Source organism: Chinchilla lanigera, unplaced genomic scaffold (assembly GCF_000276665.1).
Source record: "Chinchilla lanigera isolate Chin_1 unplaced genomic scaffold, ChiLan1.0 scaffold00136, whole genome shotgun sequence".
In the NCBI taxonomy this organism is placed as follows: domain Eukaryota; kingdom Metazoa; phylum Chordata; class Mammalia; order Rodentia; family Chinchillidae; genus Chinchilla; species Chinchilla lanigera.
The window spans coordinates 2,893,672-2,918,599 of record NW_004955537.1 but is presented as its reverse complement, the minus strand read 5'-3'; the positions used below and the strand labels follow the sequence as shown (position 1 = coordinate 2,918,599).

General features: G+C 51.6%; 1 protein-coding gene and 1 long non-coding RNA gene across 3 annotated transcripts; one reads left to right on the top strand and one right to left on the bottom strand.

Annotated features, from left to right (window-relative positions):
- Positions 1-4,315: 4,315 nt before the first annotated feature.
- Positions 4,316-23,687, bottom strand: Tie1 (tyrosine kinase with immunoglobulin-like and EGF-like domains 1). Of its 2 annotated transcripts, XM_005410647.2 has the most exons (23): positions 23,319-23,686; positions 20,103-20,420; positions 19,918-20,028; positions 18,419-18,574; positions 18,115-18,246; positions 17,823-17,963; positions 17,503-17,631; positions 16,466-16,611; positions 16,074-16,218; positions 13,903-14,061; positions 13,559-13,696; positions 13,067-13,363; positions 12,278-12,568; positions 11,772-11,962; positions 9,380-9,590; positions 9,110-9,220; positions 8,723-8,913; positions 7,747-7,860; positions 7,583-7,653; positions 6,248-6,288; positions 6,070-6,166; positions 5,862-5,961; positions 4,316-4,677 (listed from the first exon to the last, which is right to left on the bottom strand). In XM_005410647.2, exons 1-23 carry the CDS (start codon positions 23,374-23,376, stop codon positions 4,606-4,608), a joined length of 3,420 nt encoding a protein of 1,139 aa, XP_005410704.1. In that variant the 5' UTR covers positions 23,377-23,686; the 3' UTR covers positions 4,316-4,605. The 2 variants fall into 2 exon arrangements, with proteins under 2 accessions (XP_005410704.1, XP_005410703.1); XM_005410646.2 differs by lacking the exon at positions 13,067-13,363 and having other exon boundaries at positions 23,319-23,687.
- On the top strand, positions 20,275-23,306 carry LOC102024384. Its single transcript, XR_264779.1, has 3 exons — positions 20,275-20,353; positions 20,965-21,044; positions 21,667-23,306. It is a non-coding gene; the product is annotated as an uncharacterized LOC102024384 (long non-coding RNA).
- Positions 23,688-24,928: the final 1,241 nt, after the last annotated feature.

Genomic DNA, 24,928 nt, shown 5'->3' with positions numbered 1-24,928 from the left:
CAGCTGCCTGCCTCATGAGGGTTTCCTGTGGCTTTTCCCATCATTTCTCTGGAAACAAGTTTGTGCTGCTGGGCTGGTCTCTTGCTCCAGCCCTGCCCAACCCAGGTCTTCTCCTGTGACAAAAGAGTGAAGCAGTGAGAACTGAAGCTAGAATGGGGTGGGGCAGGCGGAGCTGACAATTTATGACTGCCCAGGGCCTATGGGTGCAGTCCTGGGTCTTTAGAGTGCCACAATGGGAGTATATCAGGGCAGGCTGCCTTTGTGGCACCACCTTAGCACACATAGAGTATGTAGTCAACGTTATTGGAAATGAATTTGGAAGTGCACTGTGCAAATTGCGCCCTTTGCCATTGTGGTGGAGAAGCAGCATACTACTGCGCCTGAGAGAGAGACTCTGGAGCCAGAATGTGCAGGTTGAATACCAGCCGCGCCACTTAGCAGCTGTCAGACTTTAGCTAAGTTACCTAGCCCCTGTGTGCCTTTCTGTTTTGTAAAACAAAAATAATACCTACTTAACAGTTGTTGAAGATCAAATTAATAACGCAAAGGACTTGGGAAAATGCCTGGCATTTAAGCACCATGTACGTAGTAGTTGTTTTTATTCTTTAGTGAGTAGCATAAATGTAAACACGCTCGGCAGTAACCCTGGGCTCCATGTCCAAACCCTGCCCACTCTGTCTCCTGAGGTTTTCTTCCAGATCACTGCACCTCGCCATTACGTTTCTTGCACTCCTAGCATAGACTCACACTCTCTGAGCAGTCTTGCATTGATTTCTTTTACCTCTACTTGTTTTTTTGTTTTGTTTTTTTAAAACAGCTTCACTGCCATATATGTCATATACCATACAGTTCTCCCGGTTGGTACATGATGCAGTGATTTTTAATCTATTCACAAATATGTGGGACCACAGTCAATTTTAGACCTTTTTTAAAAAAAATCACCTGAAAAAGAAATCCTGCACCTGTTAGTGTTCAGCCTGTTGTCCCCTCAATTTCTTCCCAGCCTTAATTAAACAACCACTAATCTACTGTCCCTATATGTATTCCTATCACTGAACTTTCATACAAATGAAACACAAATATTATATATTGTTTTTTATGACTGGTTTTCTCTCACTTGATATGACATTTTCAATGTTCACCCATGGTATAATGTAATGGTATGAAAAAGTGGCTGAATAAATATATGAAGTAATGGTGAATAATATTCCATTGTATGGAGATACAGTATTTATCTATTTATCTCTGATGGACATTTGGATTATTTCTTCTTTTTGGTTATTGTGAATGATGTTGCTATAAATATCTGTGTGCAAGTTTTTGCGTGGACATATGTTTTCACTTCTCTTGGGCACACACCTAGTAGTGGAATTGCTGGGTCTTATAGGAACTGCATGTTCTCATACCAGTAACGTAGGAGAGTTCTGAACTCTCCTTCCTCACATTTAATCTTTTTTAAAATTATAGCTATCTTTCATGGTGGGTGTCAAGTAGTATCTCTCTGTAGTTTTGATTTGCATTTCCTGATGTATATCTTCTTTGGAGAAATGTCTATTTAGACTTTTCCCCATTTTTAATAATTAGGTTAGCCGCCATTTTATTATTGAGTGAAAAGACTTCCTTATATACTCTAGATACAAATCTCTTTTGTAATATATGATTCATATATTCTCCCATTTAGTTGTTGTCTTTTTACCTTCTTGATAGTGTCCTTTGATGCACAAAAGTTTTCAATTTTGATGATTGAGTTTATCTATTTTTAATTTTGTTACTTTTACATTTACAGTCAGTGATACTCTTTCTCTCTCTCTTTGTGAGACAGAGACTTGCTACATAGTTCAGTCTGGCCTTGAGCTCACTACATAGACCAGTTGGACTTAAACTCTCAGTGGTTCTCCTGCTTCAGCCTCCCAAGTGCTGGGATTATTGGTGTGTACTACCACGCCTGACAGCCTTGTTTTCTTCTAAGAGGTTTATAGTTTTGGCTATTGTATTTTGATCTTTGTTCCTTTTTGAGTTAATTTTTATACTGGTAATCATTTGATTCTTTTGCATGTGGCTACCAACTTGGTATCATTTGTTGATAACAAGAGACTATTGAAGAGACTTTCTTTATTGAGTAACTTTGTTGAAATCCAGCTGACCAATGACATGTAGGTTTAGTTCCAGACTTTCAGTTCTTTTCACTGTCTATCCTTATGCCAGCACCACACTGTCTTGATTTTCATTGCTTTAAAAAAAAAGTTTTGAAATCTACAACTGTGAGCCTTCTTTGTTCCTCTTTTCCAGGATTGTTTTGATTATCTTGAGTTCCTTGTAACTTCATATGGATTTAATTAAATTAGTTTATTTATTTTTGTTTTTTGTTTTTCTGGGATAGGGCCCTGCTACACACTCCAGACTGGCCTTAAACTTACAGCTATCTTCCTGCCTCAGCCTCTCAAGCGCTGGGATTATAGATGCGTTCACCATGCCTGGCCTCATATAGATTTTTGAATCAGTTTTTCAGTAGCTACAAAGAAGCCAACTGGGATTCTGACAGAGACAGTATTGAATCTATAGATCAACTTGGGGAGTATTTTCTGTATTTAAGTCTTCCAATTCATGAACATGAGGATAATTTTCCATGTATTTATATCTCCCCCTTTGATAGTACTCAGGATTAACTATAGGGCCTAATGCATACTAGGTCGGTGGTCTACCACTGAGCTACACCCTGTAGGTAATTCCTTGATTGCTGTTGCTAATTTAATCTCTTTACTTGTTGTGAATCTATTTAGCTTGTCTATCTTTCTTGAATAAGTTTCGGTAGTCTTTGTAAGAATTCATCCATTTCATTGAAGGTATCTAATTTATAGATATGTGCCTTACCTTTATTCTTTTTCCTATATAATCCATTCTCCACAGGGTAGCCAGAGTGTTTTTTTTAAAAATGCAAATCTGGTCATGGTACATCCTGCTTACAGTTCTTCTGCGGCTGTTCTCTGCTTCTGGATGAAAACCCGTAAGGCAGGTGCAGTGCTCATGCTTGCAATCCCAGCACTTGGGGAAGCTGAGACAGGAGGATCACAAGTGTGAGGCCAGCCTGGACAATTTAGCAAGGCCATGCCTCAAGTTAAAAAAAATAAAAAGGGCTGAGACGGGATATAGCTCAGTGTAAAGGCCCTGGGTTCAAGCCTCAGCACTGGAAAATCTGTGTGTGTGTGTGTGTGTTTGAGACAGGGTTTCACCATGCAGTTCAGGCTGGCCTTCAACACACTTTGTAGCCCAGGTTGGCCTCCAACTCACAGTGATCCTCCTATCTCAGCCTCCTGAGTGCTGGGATTACAGGTGTGCACAGGTGTGTGACACCATGCTTGGCCTTCTCTCTCTCTCTCTCTCTCTCTAGCTCTATCTATAGTCTGTCCCCTTAATGGCACCTCTACAGCCCAGCACAGCCTGGCACAAGTGGGTTTATGAGCCTCACAGAGCTATCGTCTCCTTTTGCTGCAGCCACGTGCAACCACTTGTAGCTCCCGAACAACCACGTTATAGTGACATTTCCTGTGCCAGAATCTCCCTCACTGGTGAATTTCTGCTCCCTTGCTATGGCCCAGGTTAAAACATCGGTTTCCCTGGAAAGCTTTCCTGACTCTAACTGCTGTTGAAGTGTTCTCTGGGTCCCCTCCCTTTCTCATAGCACACACCATCCTATTTTGTTGTCTTCCATTCTACAGCGCGGTTTTCAAATCCTCACATCTGGAAGCACATCCCTGCAGTGAATGTGCCTCTGAAGTGAATTTCATTTATTTATTTTATTCATCATTATTTCATTTATTCCAGTGAATTTCTTCCTCTTGACTTCATCCCCATGCTCCAGTCATTCAATTCTGTCCAAAAGAGATCTAACACTTGCCAAATGTCCCGCATTTGTAAATGCTGTCAGCTGACACTTACTGAGCACTTACTAGCTACCGGATCCAGTGCTGTGGAAAATGTGCCTGTGATATCTCATTTGTTTAATCTCATTTTTCAGAGGAAAAAATGAAAACTCAGAGAGGGTAAGTGACTTGACCAAGAGCTATCCAGAGACACATGAAGAGTTGGGGAGGATGCTAGACAGCAGCAGGAGGATCAGGGGAAAACTGGACGTGTGATTGGCACAGAGGTAGCGTACATGTCAGATGGGTTCTCTGAACACCCCTGTCACGGGAGAGGCAACTTCCACAGAGGGCTTGGGCCTTGGGCAGTGTGTCTTTACCTGGGAAGTCCAGTTTCTCCCTCTTGTGTTTAACTTTTTTCCCAGATGCACCAACGTTAAAAGACAGACATTGGATGGAGCTTCTCAGAGCATTTATTTATTTATTCATTCATTCACTCACAAGGCAGGGAATGAGGAGCAACTGAACAGGACATGTTAGTGGTGCGCATGTGGAGGGTCTGAAGTAGGGGCTTGCATGTGGGTCCTGGTCCCCCTCAGCCCCCCTCTTTCCTGGATCCCTATTTTTCACCTTAAATTAAAAACATCCTTGAGATAGTGTGGGTCAGGGGCTAGAAGGGTCTGCAGCCATGATTGGAAACCAGTGTGCTCTGGCCAGCAGAGCCAGGTTCTTGTGAGATGACAGCTCAGGCTTCTTCAGCTGTGGCATCAATGCCTGCATAGGTGAAGTTCTCAAACAGCGACATGTTTACATAGGCCTGGGGACAGAGTAGTCTTTAGTGGGAGGTAGGGTGGTTCTTACCGGCTCAGAGCAGTGTGGGCAGCAGACCATAGTCTGAGGCCCTACACACAGTTCTTAGGTGGGGGCTTTTTCATGCACTCATCCAATAAACTGTTTGGTCACTCATTCATTGATTCATTCACTCACTCATTCATTCATTCATTCTCTCATTCTTTCATTTGTTCACTTATTCATCTATTTATAATGCTGGGTTTTTTTGGTTTTTTTTTGGTCTTTTTGAGATGGGGTCTCACTATGTACTTCAGGCTGGCCTTGAACTCACTTTGTAGCCCAGGCTGCCCTCAAACTCACAATGATCCTCCTGCCTCAGCCTCCAGAGAGCTTACAGGCATGCATCACCATGCCTAGCCATAAGGCTTTTTTGATGATTCACTCATTTATATGTTTATTTGATCATTCCTTAAGATATTTTGTTTGTATGTTTTTGGTCTTTTTGAGACAGGGTCTTGCTATGCAGTTCAGGCTGGCCTTGAGCTCACTTTGTAGCCCAGGCTGGTCTTGAACTTGCAACGATCCTCCTGCCTCAGCCTCCCAAGTGCTGGGATTACAGGTGTGTGCCACCACACCCAGCTCATTCCTTAAAATAGTCAATCATTAATTCATATGAAAAGTTGTTTTCATATTTACTGATTTTGATGTTTTTCATAATTTGATAATTCATTTGTTCACATGGCTATTGACTCACTTACTGAACTGTGTGTTTACCCATACGATTATTATATTACCCACTCAACGATTCTATTCATTGGCTCAAGACTTTTCCTGTATCATCATTTGCCATCCAGCCTTGGTTAGTGACTGACTATTCATGCATTCTGCCCTTGTTCTGTGCCTGCTGAGGCAAAGCATCCATGTGAGCATGGGCTGATGGTCTCCACTGAGGAGGGTGGGCAAGTAGCCTGGGACTGGAGGCTGGGCTGGGGCAGGGATCCGCTGCTGGGACAAAGCAACAGCCATCCTGCAAGAGTGCAGTGGGCCTGGGGCTTAACCCAGCAAGGGCTGCAGAGTGGGGCTGGCCCCGGAATGAGCTGTGGTGACCATCCCAGTTGAGGGAGTATGGGTGGGCAAGCGGTTGGGGCCAGTGGACACAGAAGCTGTGGCCTGTGGCCTCTTACAGTCTCTGTCCCGCAGCCGCCTCACCTTCCTGGCTTCCAGCATGCGGCCCAGCTGCAGTGCGATCTGGGCAAAGGGGGGCCGCTCGTAGGGACGGTCCCGCCAGCACTGACGCATCAGCTCATACCTGCAAGACGGAGAGCCAGGGCCAGCTGGGGTGCTGGGGTCACAGGGCTTGCAGCTGAGGTCGCTCATCGCAGAGATGAGGTTCCAAGCTACAGGTGAGGTGACTTACACTTCATCATCACAGTTTCGAGGCTGCTCCATGCGGTAGCCCTGAGGCAGCTTCTCATAGAGCTCGGCGCAGGTCATGCCACAATAGGGCGTGCCTCCTGCAGGAGTGGACAAGGCTGCCTCAGTCCAGGGCCCCACAGGTAGGTGGGGGTGCTCTGGGGAGGAGGAAGGGAACTTACCAAGGCTCACTATCTCCCAGAGGAGGACCCCAAAAGACCAGCTGAAACAAGAAGGGTGCACTTAGTTACTTTCTAGTCCCCAGAGCCCAGTGGTTTAGATGCCACTGATCCAGGATGTGCAGCCCCTCCTGGGCCCTGCATGTATTACTCTGCAGAGGTCTGGCCAGCTGCTGTCTCGGTTCCATTGAAGTTCTATTGTAGGTCCCAAGCTAACATTTTTATTGAGCACTTACTGTGGTCTAGGCACTGATTACTTAATATATATGTTAGTTCGTTTAACTATCACACCAACCCTATGAAACAGATTTTACCATTATCCCATTTTACAGATGAAGATACTGAGGCTCCGAATGGCTAGCTAGATTTCCTGAAGTCACATAGAAATAAGTGACAGAGCTGGGGTTCAAACCCAGGTATCCTTTCAGAGCCCTTGTTCTCAGCTGTATTGCACACTGTAACAACCTCTGTATAGGTACACATCAGGCCTAAAACCAGGGCAGAGCATTTGAGTGGGGGAGAGCATTTAGGGGGTCTTAGGGCAGAAGCGGGAGGTAGGTGCGTGGTCATCAGCAGGGCAATCAGTGTGGTGGACAGTGAGCGGGGAAGGCTGGGCCAAAGGTCTCAGGGCCAGGGCAGAACAGCACAGGAGACAAGGCTAACTGGCTGGGTAAGTCAAGTTCAGACTGAGATGGACAGTGCTGAGGAGAGAGGAACAGGTGTGACAAGGTGGCCACCTTGGTAGGGCTGGGCATAGTGGTGCAATCCTGTAACCCCAGTATTTGGGAGGCTGAGCCAGCAGGATCACCACAAGTTCAAGGCCAGCCTGGGCTATACAGTGAGCTCAAGGCCAGTCTGAACTACATAGTGAGACCCTGTCTCAAAAAAACAAAGCAAATAAAAAGATGGCCATCTTGAGTTGGGGAGCACAGAGGAGTCTGGGAAATCAGGTGGCCATGACCCTACCCTTCAGAGAGGAAGGTGACAGTACTCTTTGGATGTTCTGTCCAACTACCCCAGGGATTATCCAAGGCATTCCCAAACTCCCCAAGGCATCTCTCTGTCTCTTGCACACACAAAATCTTAAACTGTCCCTACCTAACCCTACCCCAGAAACTCCCGCTAAGACAAAACTTCCTTCCAGCACCACCCCATCTTCCTTCTAAAGTGCTGGATGCTGCCAGGTACCCTCAGGACCCACCCAAGTCACACTGGGTCACACCCAGTGATGCTCAAGTCATGCCTGTGACAACCCAAGACGTTTCTGAGCTGTGTCTAGCTTATGTCTTGTGTGATCTTTGCGGGTTGGGTCCATACCCCTTCCCACCCCGCACTCACACGTCACTCTTGGTGGTGTAGACGCTGTAGTTCAGAGACTCGATGGCCATCCAGCGCACAGGGAGACGCCCCTGGGAGAAAGTGGGTTTGGAAGATGGGTGTGAAGGAAGGGCCTATGTGGGTTCTGGGGGGCAGGGTCAAGTGTGGGCTTCAGTGAGACTTGCCATTGTCTTCTTCACATACACCTCTTCTCCCCTTGAAAGGCCAAAGTCTGCGATCTTGGAGGCCAGGTTCTCTCCGACCAGCACGTTTCGGGCAGCCAGGTCCCTGTGGATGAACTGCAGGCAGGGCCGGAAGTCAGGCAAGAGGAGGATAAGGGTGCCTGGCAAAGGGTCTGGCCACAGTGCCAGTCTGCACGGGCACCCTGGATGCCGTCAGGAGCCCTTTCCTCTTTTTCTCACCCACCTATGCTGGAGTGTTGGGTCTGCTGAGGTCTGTGTGAGAAAAATTAGTCATGCCCTCCTTCCTGTGGACGGGGCTATGGCCACGTCCAGCTGTGTCCCTCTTCCTGGGACCACAAGAGCCACACTGCTCCTCCCACTATTTCCATGCTCTTTACCCGTTTCTCCCTCCCTGTTCTCCTCCCTTGATTGCTGAAGACCAAAGTGACCCTCTCCCCTGAGTCTGAGTCTTCCCCTCCACCCTGCGCCTTCCTCGGAGACCAAATCATCAATTCCTCCCTCTGCACTGGCCTCTGCCCTGTTGCTTTCAAAAGGTTTTAAAACCGGACTACCTGTCAAATGTCTTCCCTCAGTCTTGTGTTCCCCTCTGAGAGCTGCCCCTTTCCTCCTGGAGTCAGGGGGTTCCCAGACACCTGCACCCCCTCCCACGGGTCTCACCCACTCCCTTGCCATTACAGCCACCATCCCGGGGTGACAGCTCCCGGGCCCAGGCCTCTCTCTGGAGGGCAGCTGTCCACTCAGCACCTCCAGCAGGACCTCCCTGAGCTACTTCAAATATAGCATCTCTGGACCTGCCTCTCCTCCTCTGCTCCTGTCCTGCCGCACGTCACATCCCCACCTCGGCTGGCACCCTGGGGTCACGTCCTTTCTTCTCCCCATTCCTCAATCCCTACACCCAGGCAGAGCCTGCTGATATGTCTTGTGAGAGCGGCCCAGTCACTGCTGCGCTCACACACACCTGCTTCTCACTCAGGTACTGCATGCCGTTGGCTGCGTCACTGGCAAAGCGCAGCAGCTGCCGGGAGCTGAGGGTGGAGGCCGTTCCGTGCTCTCGGGCAAAGGCTGGGTCGGTCTCCAATACCCGGCTCTTCCGCAGAAAGTCAAGCAGGTTCCCATAGGGGGCGTATTCAATAGCAATATACAAGTAACCTGGGAGGTGAGGGTGATACAGGGTCATGATTTAGACCCTCACTACCAGGCGTGGGAACAGATACCTAATGGTAAGAGTTGGGGAGCCTGAAGCCTGGAGGAGAACCGTGGTTCCTCCAAAGCCACTAATGTGGTAGTGGTGATGGTTGATGATAGGGATCCAGAAGAAGAAGTAAGTGATGAGGTGGGTGCTCACCGCGGTTCTCACAGGCCCCCAAGAGGTTGATGATGTTGGGGTGATGCCCCAGTTTGCACAAAACTTCCAGTTCTCCAGCAAAGTCACGATGATCATTTTCAGAGGCATACTCTGTAAAGAAGCTCACGTCACTCTTGCCAGAAATAACTCTGGAGAGAAAGTGTGGGCTGGCAAGGGCTGGGCCGAGATGCTGGTAGGAGCCGGGTGGGGTCTGGGGTCTGTGGGACAAGGGAGAGTGTCAGCCTCGGGTTGGCAGTGCCTTCCAGAGACCTTTCAGCATCTTAATAGCTGCATTCATCTTGAGCCCGTCCTTCTTGATCATGGCCCGGATGACTTGGCCGAAGTTCCCCTCTCCGATGAGATCTTCAAAGGTGATGTCTTCCCACTCCAGCACCGGATAGTTCAGGGGCTCGGGCTGTGGTTTTGGCCGCCGGGTCAGCGTCAAGGTCCCTGAGCTGAACTGGAGGATGGTCTCCTCCCCCTGCACAGGATGGGACAAATGGGCAGACAGTCCACAGAAGACATGGGGACAGAAGGGGACACAGACAGGCAAACAAAGAAAGTAAAGGTTCACCAGGTAGACAAATGGATCTAAGGCACCCTGGTGGTGAGCTGGGGACATACCAATGGACAAGGGCTTATACTGAGACAGAATCACAGGCAACAGAGCCACCAGTGGGTCAATGGGTGGACAGATGTCCAAAAAGAGAAATGCAGAGACTATGGCATGTGAGTCTAATATGTGGGGTTCTGGAAGACAGAACAGGCCTTGTGGGGAAGTTGCTAAATGGCATGATATAGTATAATGGAAGGGTGATTTCTAACAATAAAAACAGAAAGGGATTGGAGTGACCAATGATAGGAAGCAATGAGCTTCCCATTATTGTGCTAAGGATTCCTGCTTTAGGTTCTTGTATTGTACCACATGCTAAGCCCTGAGCTGCTGAGTCGGCGGAGTTTTCTTCCTCACAGTGGAAGGAGCAGGAATCATCCCTGTCCACCCACTTGGGGTCTGGCCATCACGCTTGAAGCAGGCCAAGTTCAAAGACAGCCAGATCCTAACAAAGAGGAAGGCCTGGTTCCCTGTACTGAGTCAGAGGTGGGCCACCTAGGAAGGCTTGATGGCAGGAAAAAGGAAGAGCTGAACAGGACCAAGGGGGCTGCTGACATGAGAACTGGAGATGGACTCTGTGCTGAGTCTTCCTAGGAGAACTGATGCCCAGGTCCTGGGCAAGGGCTGAAGACACAGGTCACGTGGAATCACATGAAGCATGGGTAGCTGAAGGTGTACCTCAGAATGCACATGTGTGTTCTGTGGCTGCACCCTAGGTACAAGCATCCATATACGCACATAGCAGCCTGGAGGTGCCCAGGCACAAGAACACACATTTATCAGGACCACATATATATATGTATCCTGATGTGCACATGAGCTGCACACATGCACTCATGCCCACACACGTGTGTGGACAGATATCTGTATGCAGGCACATGTGGCAGGGATACATCTTTTTTCTTTCTTCTTTTATACTGGGAAGGATGGCACCCAGGGCTTCATGCATGCTAGGCAAGCACCCTACCACTAAGTTATATCGCCAGACCCTGGGGACATGATATGTGCTAGGATAATTGCACATTCAAGGCTGCTTTCTTGCAGCCTTCCCTCAGCGTTTGGCCTTATCACCTCCCCCACCATGGCAGTAGGAGCCTTCTGTGTGCGCTGACCTCACATGGAAGGACAACACAGCCTAACAAAGAAGCCAATTGAATCTCTGGGTAGACTTTTTTAAAGGCACAGCAGAGACAATAGCTTTGGACACTGGGCTTTCTATCGCAAGGGTCAGTCCTTGAGAGAAAAGAGGGTTTTCTTTTTTTGAAATGCCAAAGTATGGCTCTAAATATCAAGAGCCCAGGTGTGGAGGCCAAAGGGCAGAGTTTGGATCTTAAGTGACAACAGTGGGGAAGATTTTAGAGGAAGCAGGACTGACGGGACAGGCAGATGTGACAAGATGAGGTAATGGTGGGTCCCCACCCCCACCTCAGAGGGTATGGACTACAGGGGAGCAGAAAACCCAGACAGGTTGGCAGTGGAGACAGGTGCTGCTGTGGAGGTACTGGCCCGGCACAATTCTAGAGGGGTAGAGCCAGCTGTGCCTGGGGCTGTGGCCACGAAATATGCTGTCCTCCATAGGGTACAGGTGAGCACAGGGTGCAGAGCCTCCCAGAGGAAGCCCTCGGACTTGCAAGCGTGGGGGCTGGGATGAGGCGCTCAGCCCCTTGACAGTAGCACCACCAGTCCTAGGCTGAGAAGGGAAGAGGGGCAAGGGAATCCCAAACTGACCGCATCCAAGCCTGAAGTTGGCCCTGCTGAAATATGGACAAAACTGAGTTCTGTTCAACTAGAGATATTAACTATTTCACCAGTAATATAAACAGGCTCACAAGCTGAGTTTGGTTAGAGAGAAATAAAACCGTATTTTGCACCATTGAGTGTTGAGTGTAGTCTTATACTTATGGCATAAACATGTGTGCATGCACATAATGTGCGAGTACTTGTGTGTATCTAGGCAGGAACACACACACACACACACACACACACACACACACACACACACACACACACGGGTCATGTGCATGCACCCTGGGGGTCTGCGTTACTGACCGATCCCGACTGGTAGGTAAAGGTGCGACTTCGATGCAGGCAGCTCCTGCGGATACACACCAGGACCAAGAGGGCAGCCAGGATGGTGAGGCAGGTGGCAGAGACGGAGCCCACGACAGCGAGGACCAGCTGCTGATCCAGGCCCTCTTCAGCTGCCCGGCTCTCTTGGACTGGGCCCTCGCTCTGCAGCCCTAGACATAAAGAGGTGGGGACGCCTGGGTCAGGGAACCCAGAGGCTACTGTGGGGCCCCATGGAGAGAAAAGATGATGACCCAAGGACCCAGATATAGGAAGATCACTTTAGCTGCGTAAAGGAAGGAGCCAGGAGAGTCACAGGAAGCAATGTGACTGTCCCAGGACTAGGATCCTGAGACGGGAAAGGTGAGGGCTAGGCCATTTGTTGGTAGGGGCCTGAGATGCCTTAGCCCCAGGTACGGGATGAAGAGCAGGAAGCGCACGCTGAGATCAGCCCCTAAGCCCGGGAGCCCAGGGTCCACGCCTCTCACCATTGCCCAGAGTGGCCTCTTCTGCTGTGTTGCTCCAGTCGCCCAGGCCCTGAACGCTGGCCCGCACACGGAAGAGGTAGCGTGTGCTGGCATTGAGGCCACTGACAATGATGTGGGTCTCTTCAGGCCTGTCCACGTCCATCCACAGTGGGTCTCCTGAGCCCCCGGCCACCTGCACCTCCACAATGTACTTGGATATAGGCCCAGATGGAGCCTCTGGACGCTGCCATGTCAGCTGGATCTCAGAGTCTGAGAGGGCGTGGGCCTGGAGGTGTCGGGGGGCTGGAGGCCCTGTGGAGGAGGGGAATGGGAAGGTAGAACTGAGATTAGACCAGGCCATGCAGCTGTGGGGTCACAAACTTCTGCTCGGTGGGCCCCAGAAGAGCAGCCAGCATGCCACCTTCCTCTTTCCACACACCTCGCCACTGGCTTCTTCTCCAGTCCCTGACCACCTTCACCCCAAGCTTCTGGATCCCTTCATTCCCCTTGTAAGGCTTCCCCAGGTCCTCCGTATTCTGTGTTCCCCAAGCCCTAGGTTCCCACCGTGATCCTTGTTCTCCACATGAACCATGACCTAGTGATGCAGCCCCCAACCCACACGCTGCTAGTGACCTCTGTCTTTATGGTGTTCCCCATGTTTCCTGTATCCCATGTCCTCCCCAGTGCCCACGGTGTGTCTTGTCCATGTCCACCCAGTCTCCTATAACCTCCCTCGTCTCCTGGGTCTCATGTGTCCCTGTGTCCCCTGTCTCTCTTCCTCCTCAGCCTGTCACCCTGCCCTGCACGTACCGCTGGGGGGCAGAAGCACACGTGCAGGGGGTGAGGCAGGGCCCAAGAGAGTGCAGTGATAGAGCCGCACATCCAGCTGGTAGTGGGTGCCAGGTGTGAGCCCGGTCAGGAGAGTGGAGCGAGCCTGGGGGGACGAGACATTCTCCCGCCGCTCCTGTCCCCGTGCCCCGTCCCATAGGCGCAGCAGGAAACCATCACCCACCAGTGGCCCGGGCACCGAAGGTAAAGACCAGCTCACTCGCAGCCGATCAGGGCCCTCCACGTGCCAGCCCTCCAGCCATGGCTGCAACAAGGGCTCTGGGGCAGAGATCAGGGGTCAGAGCCATCCAGTGGGTCCTCGGGGGCTGGACAGAATGGTGATCCCTAGTGGCCAGGTGGGACAACCTCCAATGGGAGAGGCAGGGGCCCATGGGGTGAACAAGACATGAAAACCCTGAGTGGACAGGACAGTAATCCTGGGGGGACAGGAAGGGCTGACTCTTGGCCTCTCACCAGGACAATCTGTGGTCATGAGAGTAGGAGGCCCCCAGGCCCCTTCTCCTCCTTCGCCTGGCCGGCTCAGCTGCACACGGACGCTGTATCCCGTCTTCGGCCTCAGATTCATTAACGTCACATTCTCACTGGGGTCCACTGGGGTCGGGTGTAGCGCACACATCACTCAGTCTCAGCTGTGTCAGATGCCACCCTCCTCCCTCAGCCCCTCCCTCCGTTCTGGTTCTCACCTTATCCCTTCACCGTTACGCTCACCCCTGTCCTCCTCCAGCTCTTGCCTGCGTTCTTACTTTATCCCCTGCTATGCCTATACCCCGGCCATCTCTAGTTCTCTTCTCACTTACCCACAATCGCAGACCAGCCCATGGTGCTGTCTTGGGGCCGATAATGCAGGCGAACAGAGGAGATGGGTCCATCCCCAGAGAACGACACCAGCGGAGAGACCACAAGCTGGCGGCTCTGCTTGGCCAGGAGCCGAGGTGCAGTCAGGGGCACTGGGGGCACTGCCAGAAGGCTCAGGGTAAGGCATTGCCCATAGGCCTATCCTGTCCTCAGAAAAAGAGGAACACTTTGTGCTTTGGGCATCTTTGGGTCTGGGGATGTTCTGGACAAGGGTGTGATGAATGGAGCGGGCAGGGTTCAGGGCGGAGAATTTTGGCCCCAGAGCAGCTTTGGGCGTGGGGTTCAGCAATGTTAAATGAGGGAGGAAATGACATGGCAGCAGGGGTTGGGAGAGCACTCCACCCATGAAGTGCGGGACAGGTAGAAGGGCTGGGATCCAAGGCAGGGAGACAACCTGGATGTCACCTGCTTGCTGCCCTTCCCCCACCATTCACCACTTTCTGTCCCTGCTCTGCCGCTGGTGCTTCATAAGAATGATCTCTAATTCTCAGAACCGCCGTTCAGATGGGGCTCATCCTCGGGTCACGAATGAAGAAACTGAAGCTCAGAGGCTTTGAATAACTTGCCTAGGGACCCACAACTAGGAGGATTTGAACTTGGTCTCGCTGGTCAGGTCACCTCAAATTAATTGATTCTACCCCAGTTTCTGTGTTCCTGGCTGGCTTCTTAATTCCACGGTCACAGCCTCTATTCTGTCCTCAGATTTTCTGTCCAGATTAGTGCACATTCATGCAGCCTTCACAGGTTTCCTTGCCTCTTCCAAATACTTACCAGACTGACTTTCTAGGAAGGAAAGAAGGAAGGGATGAAGGAAAGAAGGGAGGCCAGCTGGCTGCCTAAGGTGGATGGGGAGCTGTGAACCAAAGGAGCATCCTGCAGCAAAGAGCATGTCAGAAGGAGGTACAGATCTCAAAGGAGATGAAGGTACAGTTTGGATCCCAAAGAGCCCCTTGTGTCTTTGCTTCGCATAGAGGATCTGACTTTCTGGAAGTGGCTTTATATAAAACACACCTCTGAATCATATACAGTTAACTTCCATACCGAATTCCATACAGACCTCCACAGAAAATGCCTCACTTCATGGAGGTCTTAGTTCAGGATGGGACTGGGGTCAGGAGAGGGATCTGGCTGTACATCACGTGCAGGAGAAGGGCTGACATCTTGGGATGAGATGCCATGGTAAATAATAAGAATACTCAGCAGTATACACTGAGCAATACACTGTGCCAGATGCCAGACACTGTGTGACAGCTTAATGCATCACCTAGTTTAGTCTTCACACCAGCCCTACCCAGGAAGTGCTAATATCCTCCTTGCATAGAGAAAAGAACTACAAGAGCTTCAATAACCTGCTGAAGATGATGGAGCTGGGAATTTTAGAGATAAGATCTGAAACACTTTGTCTGGATTCAAAGCCTTGGGTTGGGACAGTGAGGAAAGGCTGAAGGTAGACTCCAACGGTAGAGGGGCTACTAGGGTGGGATGGTGAAGAACCTGGAAACAGTGTAACAGTGAAAGAAAGGACAGTGACAGGTAACCTTTGCATGGAGGAGATCAGAAGTGAGGGAAATGTGACCCCAGGGTGGCAGGGGGTGAACTGCTCAGGTTTGAGGTGCTCAGAGGGTAAAGGGATACCTAGTCCAGGGAGGAAGTGTTTGCTCTGAGCACTTCCCTCCTTATTCACCTGGCAGGCTCCTATGCATGTGTTACCTCTGCGCAGTGAGCAGGTCACCCTTGAGCTTCACAGCCCCCTGTGGACACCTGTTCTTGCTCTGGTTAACTCAGAAGCAGGAAGCAGCATGCTAGAGGCAGAGTTAGGGGCATCCTGTGTGTGTGGTGGGGATACTTGGCAGGCAGGAGAGCAGATGAAGTTAGAGGGTGACCCCAGTTTCTGGGTCTTGGAATGTACTTTTCAGATGGGACTGAGCTGTGTTCTAGCCTTCATGCTGCCCAGCTCTAACCTCTGGTTGACCATAAGTCCTCTTCTTTACCTGGAGCTGGGCTGTGACCTGAGATGCCCTTGCCATGCTTCCATGAACCGGAGCCTGAGCAGCATCAGATAGTGCCTTCTCTGCTCATTATCCGCCCTCCATGGCTCTAGGTCATAACTGACCTTTCACATTGACCTTGAAGCGCTGGCTGTCTTGGCCTCCAGATGTGGACACTCGGCACTCCCAGAACCCGCTGTCCCCAAGAACCAAGCGGGGTACCTCAAACTCAGCTGTGGTTTTGTCTGCTTCCACAATGGCCTTGGTGGACTAAGAGAGACAAGGAGAGGGTACAGAAAACAGAAAATGTGTACCCCTGAGGCAGAAACAATCATCCATATGGAAGGCTGGTGGGACAGAAGCCCAATGGCAGCTATCACCAATCCGCCTGACCCTCTTGAGCCATGGCCAGGCTAGTGGGCAGAGCCTGAGTAAAGTTTGGAGGGGATAAAGGTCTGAGGAAGCAATCATAAAATGGTGGAACAGGAGCAGGGGCTTCCCAGTCCTCATGGCTGACCTGAAGCACGGTACCGTCTGGCTTGCGCAGCTCCATGCTGCCCCGTACTGGGAAGGGGTTCCCTGCAGCAGCGCAGTTGATCCGGGGCATCGTCTCTAAGTTGAACTCCAGTTCTGAGGCCACATTAAGGATCTGGGGGATCCGGTCTAGGGAGAGAGTGAGGGGACACTCACACGGGTGCTTCCATGGGGCACACATGTGACCATGACCACCAAGGTGCCCTTTATCCCATGCTCCTCATCTTTTTTTTTTGGTTTTTCTCCGGTACCGGGAACCGAACTCACGACCTTGCACCTGCCAGGCAGACGCTTTGCCGCTGAGCTAAACCCCCAGCCCCCCATGCTCCTCATCTTAGTGGAGGTACATTTCCAGTCACTCAAGCCTGCGAGTCACACAAAGTCCTGCATGACTCCTCCAGCATCCTCACTTGACCTGCCACATCTCCCCACAACACACTTCCTAATATCCTCTAATGCCAGCAAGCACGCTCCTTGCAATTCTCACAGCCCGAACACTGTTGAGGCTTCATTTGTTTCTGGTGCTCAGCCACAGATGCCTGCTTCTGCACTCTGCCCGGCAGTGAGAGGTCTGACCACCTTGTGCTCCTTCAACAGTTCCCTCTTATTCCTATCCGGCTAAGTTAAACCCCCTGGTCTGTTATGATTTAATCTCTTCTGACCACTCCTCTAGCCCCCCACTTCACTGCCCCGCTACCCAAGCCAGAGTCTCAACTCCTGTGCTTCCCCTACAGTCTTTGGTGTGTTTTCTCTCTTGTCCTTCATATCCAATCTCAGCTTTCACCTCCTCCCAGAAACCTTCCCTGACTCTCTCTCACACAGTCAGGGGCCTCCTCTGGGCTCTCTTGCACCCTGGGCTGTCACCCGCTAAGCTACGGTAAGAACTCCTGCTCTGTATTCCTTGAGGGCAGGATGTGGGCCGTAACAGTGAAAGGAGGGCAAGTGTCCTCCAAGCCAGGGAGATTCATTCGGTGGAGGCTGACTTGTCTTGAGAGGTCGCAGACACCCAGGTGCTCATACCTGACTTCTCGCAGTGTACACCATGCCACCCAGAGGGGCAGACACAGCCACTAAATCGATCACAGGTGCCACCATTCTGACACTGGCACTGGAGGTGGCAATCAGCTCCAAAATGGCCAGGGGCACAGGCTGGGAAGAGAGGAGGTGTGGTTAGAAGGGATGGATCAGGGGGCCATGAGGGCACAGGCGGGGCATGGCTTGCACAACAGGTTGAGTGTAGGGGGCACTGGTCAGGTGACTGTGGAGAGCTTGTCATGTATATCGGTCAGAGTGAAGGTTCTGGGCCAAGCTTGTGGCACAGAGGGTAGATTAGTTCATACCTTCCTGGCACTGGCTTCCTCTCCAGCCAGACCCACAAGAACAGCCATACGGGTCTGGGAGGCAGAAGGTGAGGCCCCGACATCCTGATGTACCTGGACACTGCTCCTGGCACCTCTGTCCAAAACGGCCCTCTCTGCAAGCTGGAGGAAATGTGTGTGGATGAGTCTGTCAGGTGCCAAGGTCCAGGACACAGCCCACATCCTCACCCTCCAAGCTCCATCCCCATGGTTCCAGGATCTTTCCTAGAGACAGGCATCCTTTTGTGTCTGGGTCCATTTCCATTCCCCTTACCCTGTTCACAGCGGGTACCAGTGAATCCAGGGGGGCACACACATTCGCCATCATAGTCATGGCAGACACCGCCGTGCAGGCAGCCTGGGCATTCCTTGCTGCAGCCTGGCCCCCAGCGCCCAGCCCCACAACCTAGAGAAAAGTGTCCTCAGCAGCTGAGCTTCCCCCACCTGCTTATGGCTGCTGAAGACATGAAGGCATGAAGGCATGAAGGGTAGCTCTGGGGACCTTGGAAATCCTGGGACCCACAGGAAATACCCATAGAACTCTCAGCTTCTTACACCACCCCAACCTCGCCTCTGACCCCGCACAATAAGCCGAAAGAAGGCGCTGCCCAGCGGGCTGGCTTCCAGGTAGGTGGCACTGTAGATGCCGCTGGATGATGGCTGTGCATCGAAGAGCCGAAGCCGGAATCGCCCATCCGTGGCCTCCTGCCAGTCCTGGTTATGGAAGTAGGATCCTGAGGGTGGGGTGAGGTGAGGTCAGGGGCCTTAGCACCACGTGAGAACTGGTATCACCTCCCTCGGCCCAAGTCACATTAATGTACCCCATGCACAGTGATCAGACCAGGGAGAGACACGCATGAGGTGTTAGTATCCAACCAGAAAGCTGAGAAGTACCCTCTTTCTGCTCCACAAATCATGCAGAAAGTCACTAAGTCCCATTGGTCCCCCCCCCCCCGCATCCTCATCTCAAAACAGCCCACTTTCCCCCACATCCAGTGCCCCCACCCTGGCGCCAGGTCCTAATGGGCCCCTTTCCTGGGCACTCTGCCTCCAGCTTGGCCCCATATTTGGCAACAAGAGAGATTCTTATACACAGATACCTTGGTATCTTCCCTGCTTCACCTCTTACAGCTCTCCACTGCGCTCAGGACAAAACTCCGCTCCTTAGCATGCTGTTTCTACCAGTTTGACCCCTGCTGAGCTCCCAAGCCCCACAGCTCTCCACCCCCTCTTTGGCTCCTAACATTCCTGAATTCCCCCGAATTGCTTGTTTCTCTTCTGTAAACATCTGGTATTTCAGACCCTCCTGCCTTTTCTTGTCAGTTTCCTCTCCTGGAATGCCCTTCTTTTTTGTCTGGCTCCTACGACTTCCCAATTCCCCTCTGGGCACAACTTGGGTGGCATCTGAGGTCTCGCTTTCTGCTGTTCAGGCTGCACTGAAACTCTAGCGACACAGCCCTCCCTGCCTCCTTCCACGCCTCCTGTCAGTTCAGGTGGCCTGGAGCTTGAGGGAAAACTTCTGGCTGTCAGGAAAGGGTCCTCTCTCAGGAGCCCACGGAAGCAAGTGAGTGGAAATTGCGGGTCTGAGGCTGAGGCAGGAATCTTTGGAGCTGCACAGGCAGGGTCGGTGTGAAGGGAGGCATGGGGTGGAGATCCAGGGGTCTGCCCTTGACTTCAGCATGTCTGTCTCTGGCAGTGAGGATCTGGGTGGAAAGGACTTTGGGAAGAGCCTCCTGGGCCTATGGTGGGCATGTGGTTACCAGTTCTCTTCTTTCCCTTGGGGACTGAGGTTCTCTGCCCAAGTGGGTTATGTCATAGTCCCTGCTAGCTCTGAGGGAAGAGTCAAAGATGACTCTTAAAGTAGTACTAAAGGAGGTATCTAACCACGGGCTCCTGGTCCTCTGAGTACAGATCTAGAGATGAAATGGATCCAGGTGCATCACCTGCACCTGGATCTGGCTCAGGACAGAGAGGAGGGTCCTGAAGGTTGGTCAGGAAGGTTACAAGTGTGAATCAAGGTAATGAGGTCAAAGCAAAAGATCCTGGGTCCACTTGTCCAACCAAATGCCCCTCTCACCGTTGTTCTTCCAGATCACATCTGTCTGCTTCTCCTTATGCACACGCGCAGAAAGTACAGCAGTGTCGCCTTTATTCACTGTATGCGTGACCTTGTCTGGGAGCAGGTGGGCTGTGGGTTGGAAGGGGGGGTCAGCGGCCAGGGGCATCATCCTCCTGCTGCCCCCTTCGTGCAGCCTGACTCACCCCCGGGGCTGTTGTGAACGTAGACCACTCGAGCCCGCCGCAGGCCCGTGCCGCCCACGCAGGAGAACACGCCCACCAGGTCCGAGGGCTTTGAGAAGCCTCGCAGCGTGACCTGGTGTGAGCCGTTGTGTGCCAGACGCAGGGGCTGCCCCGACGAGAGGGTGCGCACTATGCTGTTGTCCTTTTCCAGCAGCAGCGGTGGACTCCAGGCGTCGGAGCCCCTGCCCACCCCGGCCTCTCCAGACACGCAGGTCAGAAAGAAACGCTGGGGGTCGGTGAGGCGCAGGTTGGCCAGCAGTGTCAGGTCCACAGCAGCACCTGGGGCCGGGACATCAGTGACTTATTTCACCGTAGAGCCAACTGACCCTCTGATTCTAGAGCTCCTGGTTCCAGGCCTCTGAGCTTATTGCAGGGGCCGTTGCAGAGGCCTCCCAGCCTTCAGCCCTCTTCCTTTCCCTGTCACATCCCACAGACCCCACAGGCACTTCATTTTATCAGATATTTTCATTCCCTCCCGCCCCTTTCCACGTACACCAGCCTTTTGCCCTCAAGTCTCTTGATCCTGAAAGAATAAAAACAGGAGCACAAATCCTTGTCTGGCTGCCCATCCCCTCCCTTCTCCTGCCAGATGGCTTCCCTTCGCAGCCCAGCCTTCAGAGGGAATGATCTATGTTTCCTTACTTTATTCCCTGGCAGGCCCCTTTCCTGACTCCTCTCTAAAAGTGCTCTGCCGAGGTAGCCTCGAGCCGCTTCTCCCTGCCCCCATCACGAGGCTGCAGGCTAGGACCACCATCCAGACCCGAAGCTTCTCTAGGGCCTCTCCTTCTCCCTGCAGACATCTGTTTGTTGTGTGTTATTTAAGGTGGGCCTGGAGCAAAAATGAAGCTGGCCCTGTGTGGCTGAGAAAGGAGGGCAGGCCGGGGTCCAGATGGGCAGATACAGGTGAGGCTTGGCCTTTGCCTTCCAAGCGTGCACTGCCTAGTGGGAGGGAGTCATGGCCAGAGCTGCCGGATGAAGGCTGCTGTACATGCGAGCAGAGAGGGGCATCCAAGCCAGTCTGGGAAAGGCGCGGTGGGGAGCTGCTTCCTCGCAGAGTTAGCCTGAAGGTCGCTAAAGCTCAGGCAGGACACATGGGGTGAGCCAAAGAGGGAGAGACCGAGATCTGGGGCAGGGAAGGGCAGTTTAGGCAGGGTAAAGGGTTGGAAAGAAAACTGATGGTGTCGGGCTGGGCTGTGAACCTGACGTGACCAGAGCACAAAATGTGCGCCCTGGGGTGGGCAGAGATGAGGTAGAGCCAATTCCAGGCCAGACTGGAACAGCGCAACTAGCTCGCCCAGCTCTGTGATTCCGAGCTCTGTAGAGCCCCTCCCTCTAGGCCCTGGCCTGTTAACTACTGTCAAGTAACTAATTAATTCAAAGGCCGCTTAGCGTGTCAGTTAATATTGTTCAAAAGTCTACCATGCATGAAGCCGGCATTTCTAGGCTGCATACCAGGTACCAGCACCTTTTTTTTTGGCTGCATCCCCATAACCTCCTGTGAAGCTGATATTCTTTTATTTTATAGAGGAGAAAATAATTACTCTACAGCCTTCCTTGAGTGAGCGCATCCACCTCCTTGGCTTTAACAATCACGTCTGAGTCAGAAACCCCAGGAAGGCCTTCGGCTTGGAACTGAATTTCCACCGGCTTTTCCCAAACCTGTTTCTCTCCTGTACTCCCTGACGCAGCACGCAGCACCTGCCACCTGAGACACCTAGGAGTTATCTCAGACTCCCACTGCCATAATCCGTGTTCATTGGATGTCAGTCAGGCACTGAGCACTCACTCACCACACATTCTCATTCTGTTATCCTGGCTAGCCTCGGATGTGGGTGTTTATTATCCCTATTTTATGGCCAGGGAATAAAGGTTCAGAGAAGTTAAGCAACTTGCCCAAGGTCATACAATTAGTAACCAGCAAAGGTGGGTTGTTTAATTCTAACATCCGTACTACTAAACTTTGTGTTGGTTACCCCAACCAGTCATGAAATTTTGCAGGTCATTTCCTAAAAGTTCCTGACCTTGTTGCCATTTCCCAAGCCTGCATTTGTTCAGCCCTCGGCCCCGGTCACCATGAGCAACCCAGCAGCCACAAGCCCCTTCCCCTGCCCATCCTCTAAAGAGATCCATCTAAGGCTCCAAACCACCCTACGATTGTCTGGCTTACAACCTCCCATGGCTCCTGAGGGCTCCCATCGCCCTCAGGATAACATGTGATCTCCTGAGCCCCTTCTTGCCCGCACTGCCCCTCCAGCTGCTCTCCCTACAGGGGCTGTTCCTCCACCTCTCTGAGACTCGCACTTATTGTTGTAGCTACCAGCCTCTTTGTGAAATCTTTCCCGACTGTATTTTTGTCCATTACCCAAGTGAAAGTAAGCTGGTCGTCTGGTGCTCCTTGCATCTATCTCTGTTCAGCCTTCATCCTCTGTCCTGTGCTCCCCCATTAGACCGTGAACCACTCAAAAGCAGCTTCTGTGTTCTGTCCTCCAACCAGCGACTGAAGGAACCAGCCTCTGCTTATACAGAAACTCCTTCCAAGTGCCACGTCCTGTGCCAAGCGCTCTGCACACATCATCTCATTTAAACCCCACATCCATTGTGGGCCGTCAGGATCATTAAAACCCACTGTATAGGCCTCAAGGTTGCCAGTCTATCAACTAATGAACCACTGTCGATGCTCAATAGACATCTTTCCAATGGATAATTGAACCCCACACACCGGGCCTGTGAGCACCCACTGAAGACATCCCAGGGATTCTTTAACGGCTGCTTCCCTCCCTTCCACTAGCCTTGGGCTGCGGTGATTTCTAGCACTTGACTGAGTTTTCTTGGCTTTAACCTCACTTTTTGGTAGACCAGAGTCATGGCAGTGGTGACAGCATTTCCTTCTTCCCCAAATTTTTTTATTGTGGTAAATATATACGTGACCTAGAATTTACTCTCTTAACCAGTTGTAAACACACAGTTCAGTGCTGTAGAATCACCCACAATAGCGTGCAAGCAACCCCAGCACCCATCCCTAGAGCTCTTCTCATCTCCTGAAACTGAAACTCTGGGCCTGTTAAACCAGAGTTCCCCAGCCCCTGTCTCTTTGTGATTTGATAGGACTCCTCCGGGGGGCGTGGAAGCAGGGCCTTGGGGCCTAGAAATGGGATATGCGGCTCAGGGAAGACTTACCCACATCCGAAGCCAGAAGGAGAAAGGGGAGCAGGAAAGTGAGCCCCAGACTGACCATACTCCGGAGGCTGGTGCAGGCCCGCCAGGACCAGCTGGGCCTGGGGTTTGCTGTGGGTCTGAGTGCTCTGCCAGTGCTGGTCAGTGCGCTCAGTGCTGGGGAGGAAGAGGAAATGAGGTGGCTTGGGTGGGAGGGGTAGTAGGGAGAGGGGTGGGGAGAAAGGATCTGCTTTCCAGCCCCTGGGTCCCCCAGCCAGCCCCCCAAGGCCGGGGACGGTATAGCTAGAAGGTCTGGTCAGGGGCCACTTGACGGGGGAGTTATGGCAAGGACAAACCAGGGGACACTTGGGCTGGTTTTCCCATCCCCTCCCTCCCTGCAGTCCTCAGTCTTGCTGGCATACAGGAGGCAGGAAAGGGAGGAAGCCACTGGCTTCCGCCTATTGAGGAGGTTTGGAGAGAGGACATTGTTCTAGGGTCTCCCCTCCTCCAGCGCATACATACATGTGGGCGTGTGGGACAGGACATAGCTCCATTGGATTCTAGAGTGCAGTTCACATATAATGCAAAGATCTTGGATCTGGGAAGGTATGCACTCAAGAGAACATAGGCTCAGGATCACAGGGAGCCTTCGCGCTGGGTGTGGTGGCACATGCCTGTAATCTTAACACTTGGGAGGCTGAGGCGGGAGGATCCCTGAGAATTTGAGGCCAGCCTGGGCTACATAGTGAGTTCAAGACCAGCCTAAACTATATAACAAGACCCTGTCTCAACTAATAAATTAAATAAATAAATGGCTTTTGAGTTTATCTTTTGTACCTCTCTCATTTTATGCATGGGAAAATTGAGCTGTCTGGTCCTGACCGGTAACCCAAGGTTGTGGCAAGGTGGAGACTTGAACTTTGATTCGGTTCTTGGTTTCTTGGTGCTAGTTCCTGCTCCAAGGGCACACATTAAGCAGACCCAGGGGAACACATAAGCAGCGAGTTGCGGCATCGATGGCCTTGAGCAGCTTCAGCTCATTGTCCACCTGCTGTCACATAGGCCACATTGTGTGTTTCATGCTGGGAGCAGGGGAGACCTTTGAACAAGTGATTCTGCAGCAAACCCGCGTCTATCAGCGGGCACCAGGGCAGCATAAGTCTGCCCAGGGAGAGCTGACCACACCTGGAAGCAGGCCCAGTCAAGTCTGCAAACCCCCTGCAACTTGCCTGTGTTGTTCCCCACACCCACCTCTCAGCATGTGGGCGCCCATGCTCACCTCTAGTCACCACTGGCAGTTCCCAAGCTAGAATATGCCCTGCAGCTGTGGACTGCCACCGAGAAGTCCTCCAGGCAGCAGAGGGATGGTTGGTCAAAGTTGCACACCTGGCCTCACACAATTCTGTCTTGAATGGAGTGGTTGGGAAGGCGTGGGGCTGACATCTGGTACCCATTTAGGTGACTTGGAAGTCTAAGTCTTCCCCCTGGAGCTGGGACATCTTCCCAGGGTCAGTTCTGGGTAAAAGCTAGATTCTCCTCTAGATTTACCAGGCCCAACTTCATTTTCCTGAGGAAGCTGGGTCTCTGCAGGTTGGTCTATCTGATTAGGTCCCCCTTCTAAAGGTCCCTAAAAA

Bases quoted from the DNA above. Each gene is read 5' to 3' on its own strand.
- Tie1 (XM_005410647.2), bottom strand. From the start codon at position 23,376: ATGGTCAGTCTGGGGCTCACTTTCCTGCTCCCCTTTCTCCTTCTGGCT. The intron at 13,697-13,902 runs GTAAGTGAGAAG...ACCCGACCCCAG, and splicing joins GGGCTGGTCTGCGATTGTGG to TGGACCCCAGTGAGAATGTG. The intron at 9,221-9,379 runs GTCTCTGGAAGG...GCTTCTTTACAG, and splicing joins AGCTATTAAGATGCTGAAAG to AGTATGCCTCTGAAAATGAT.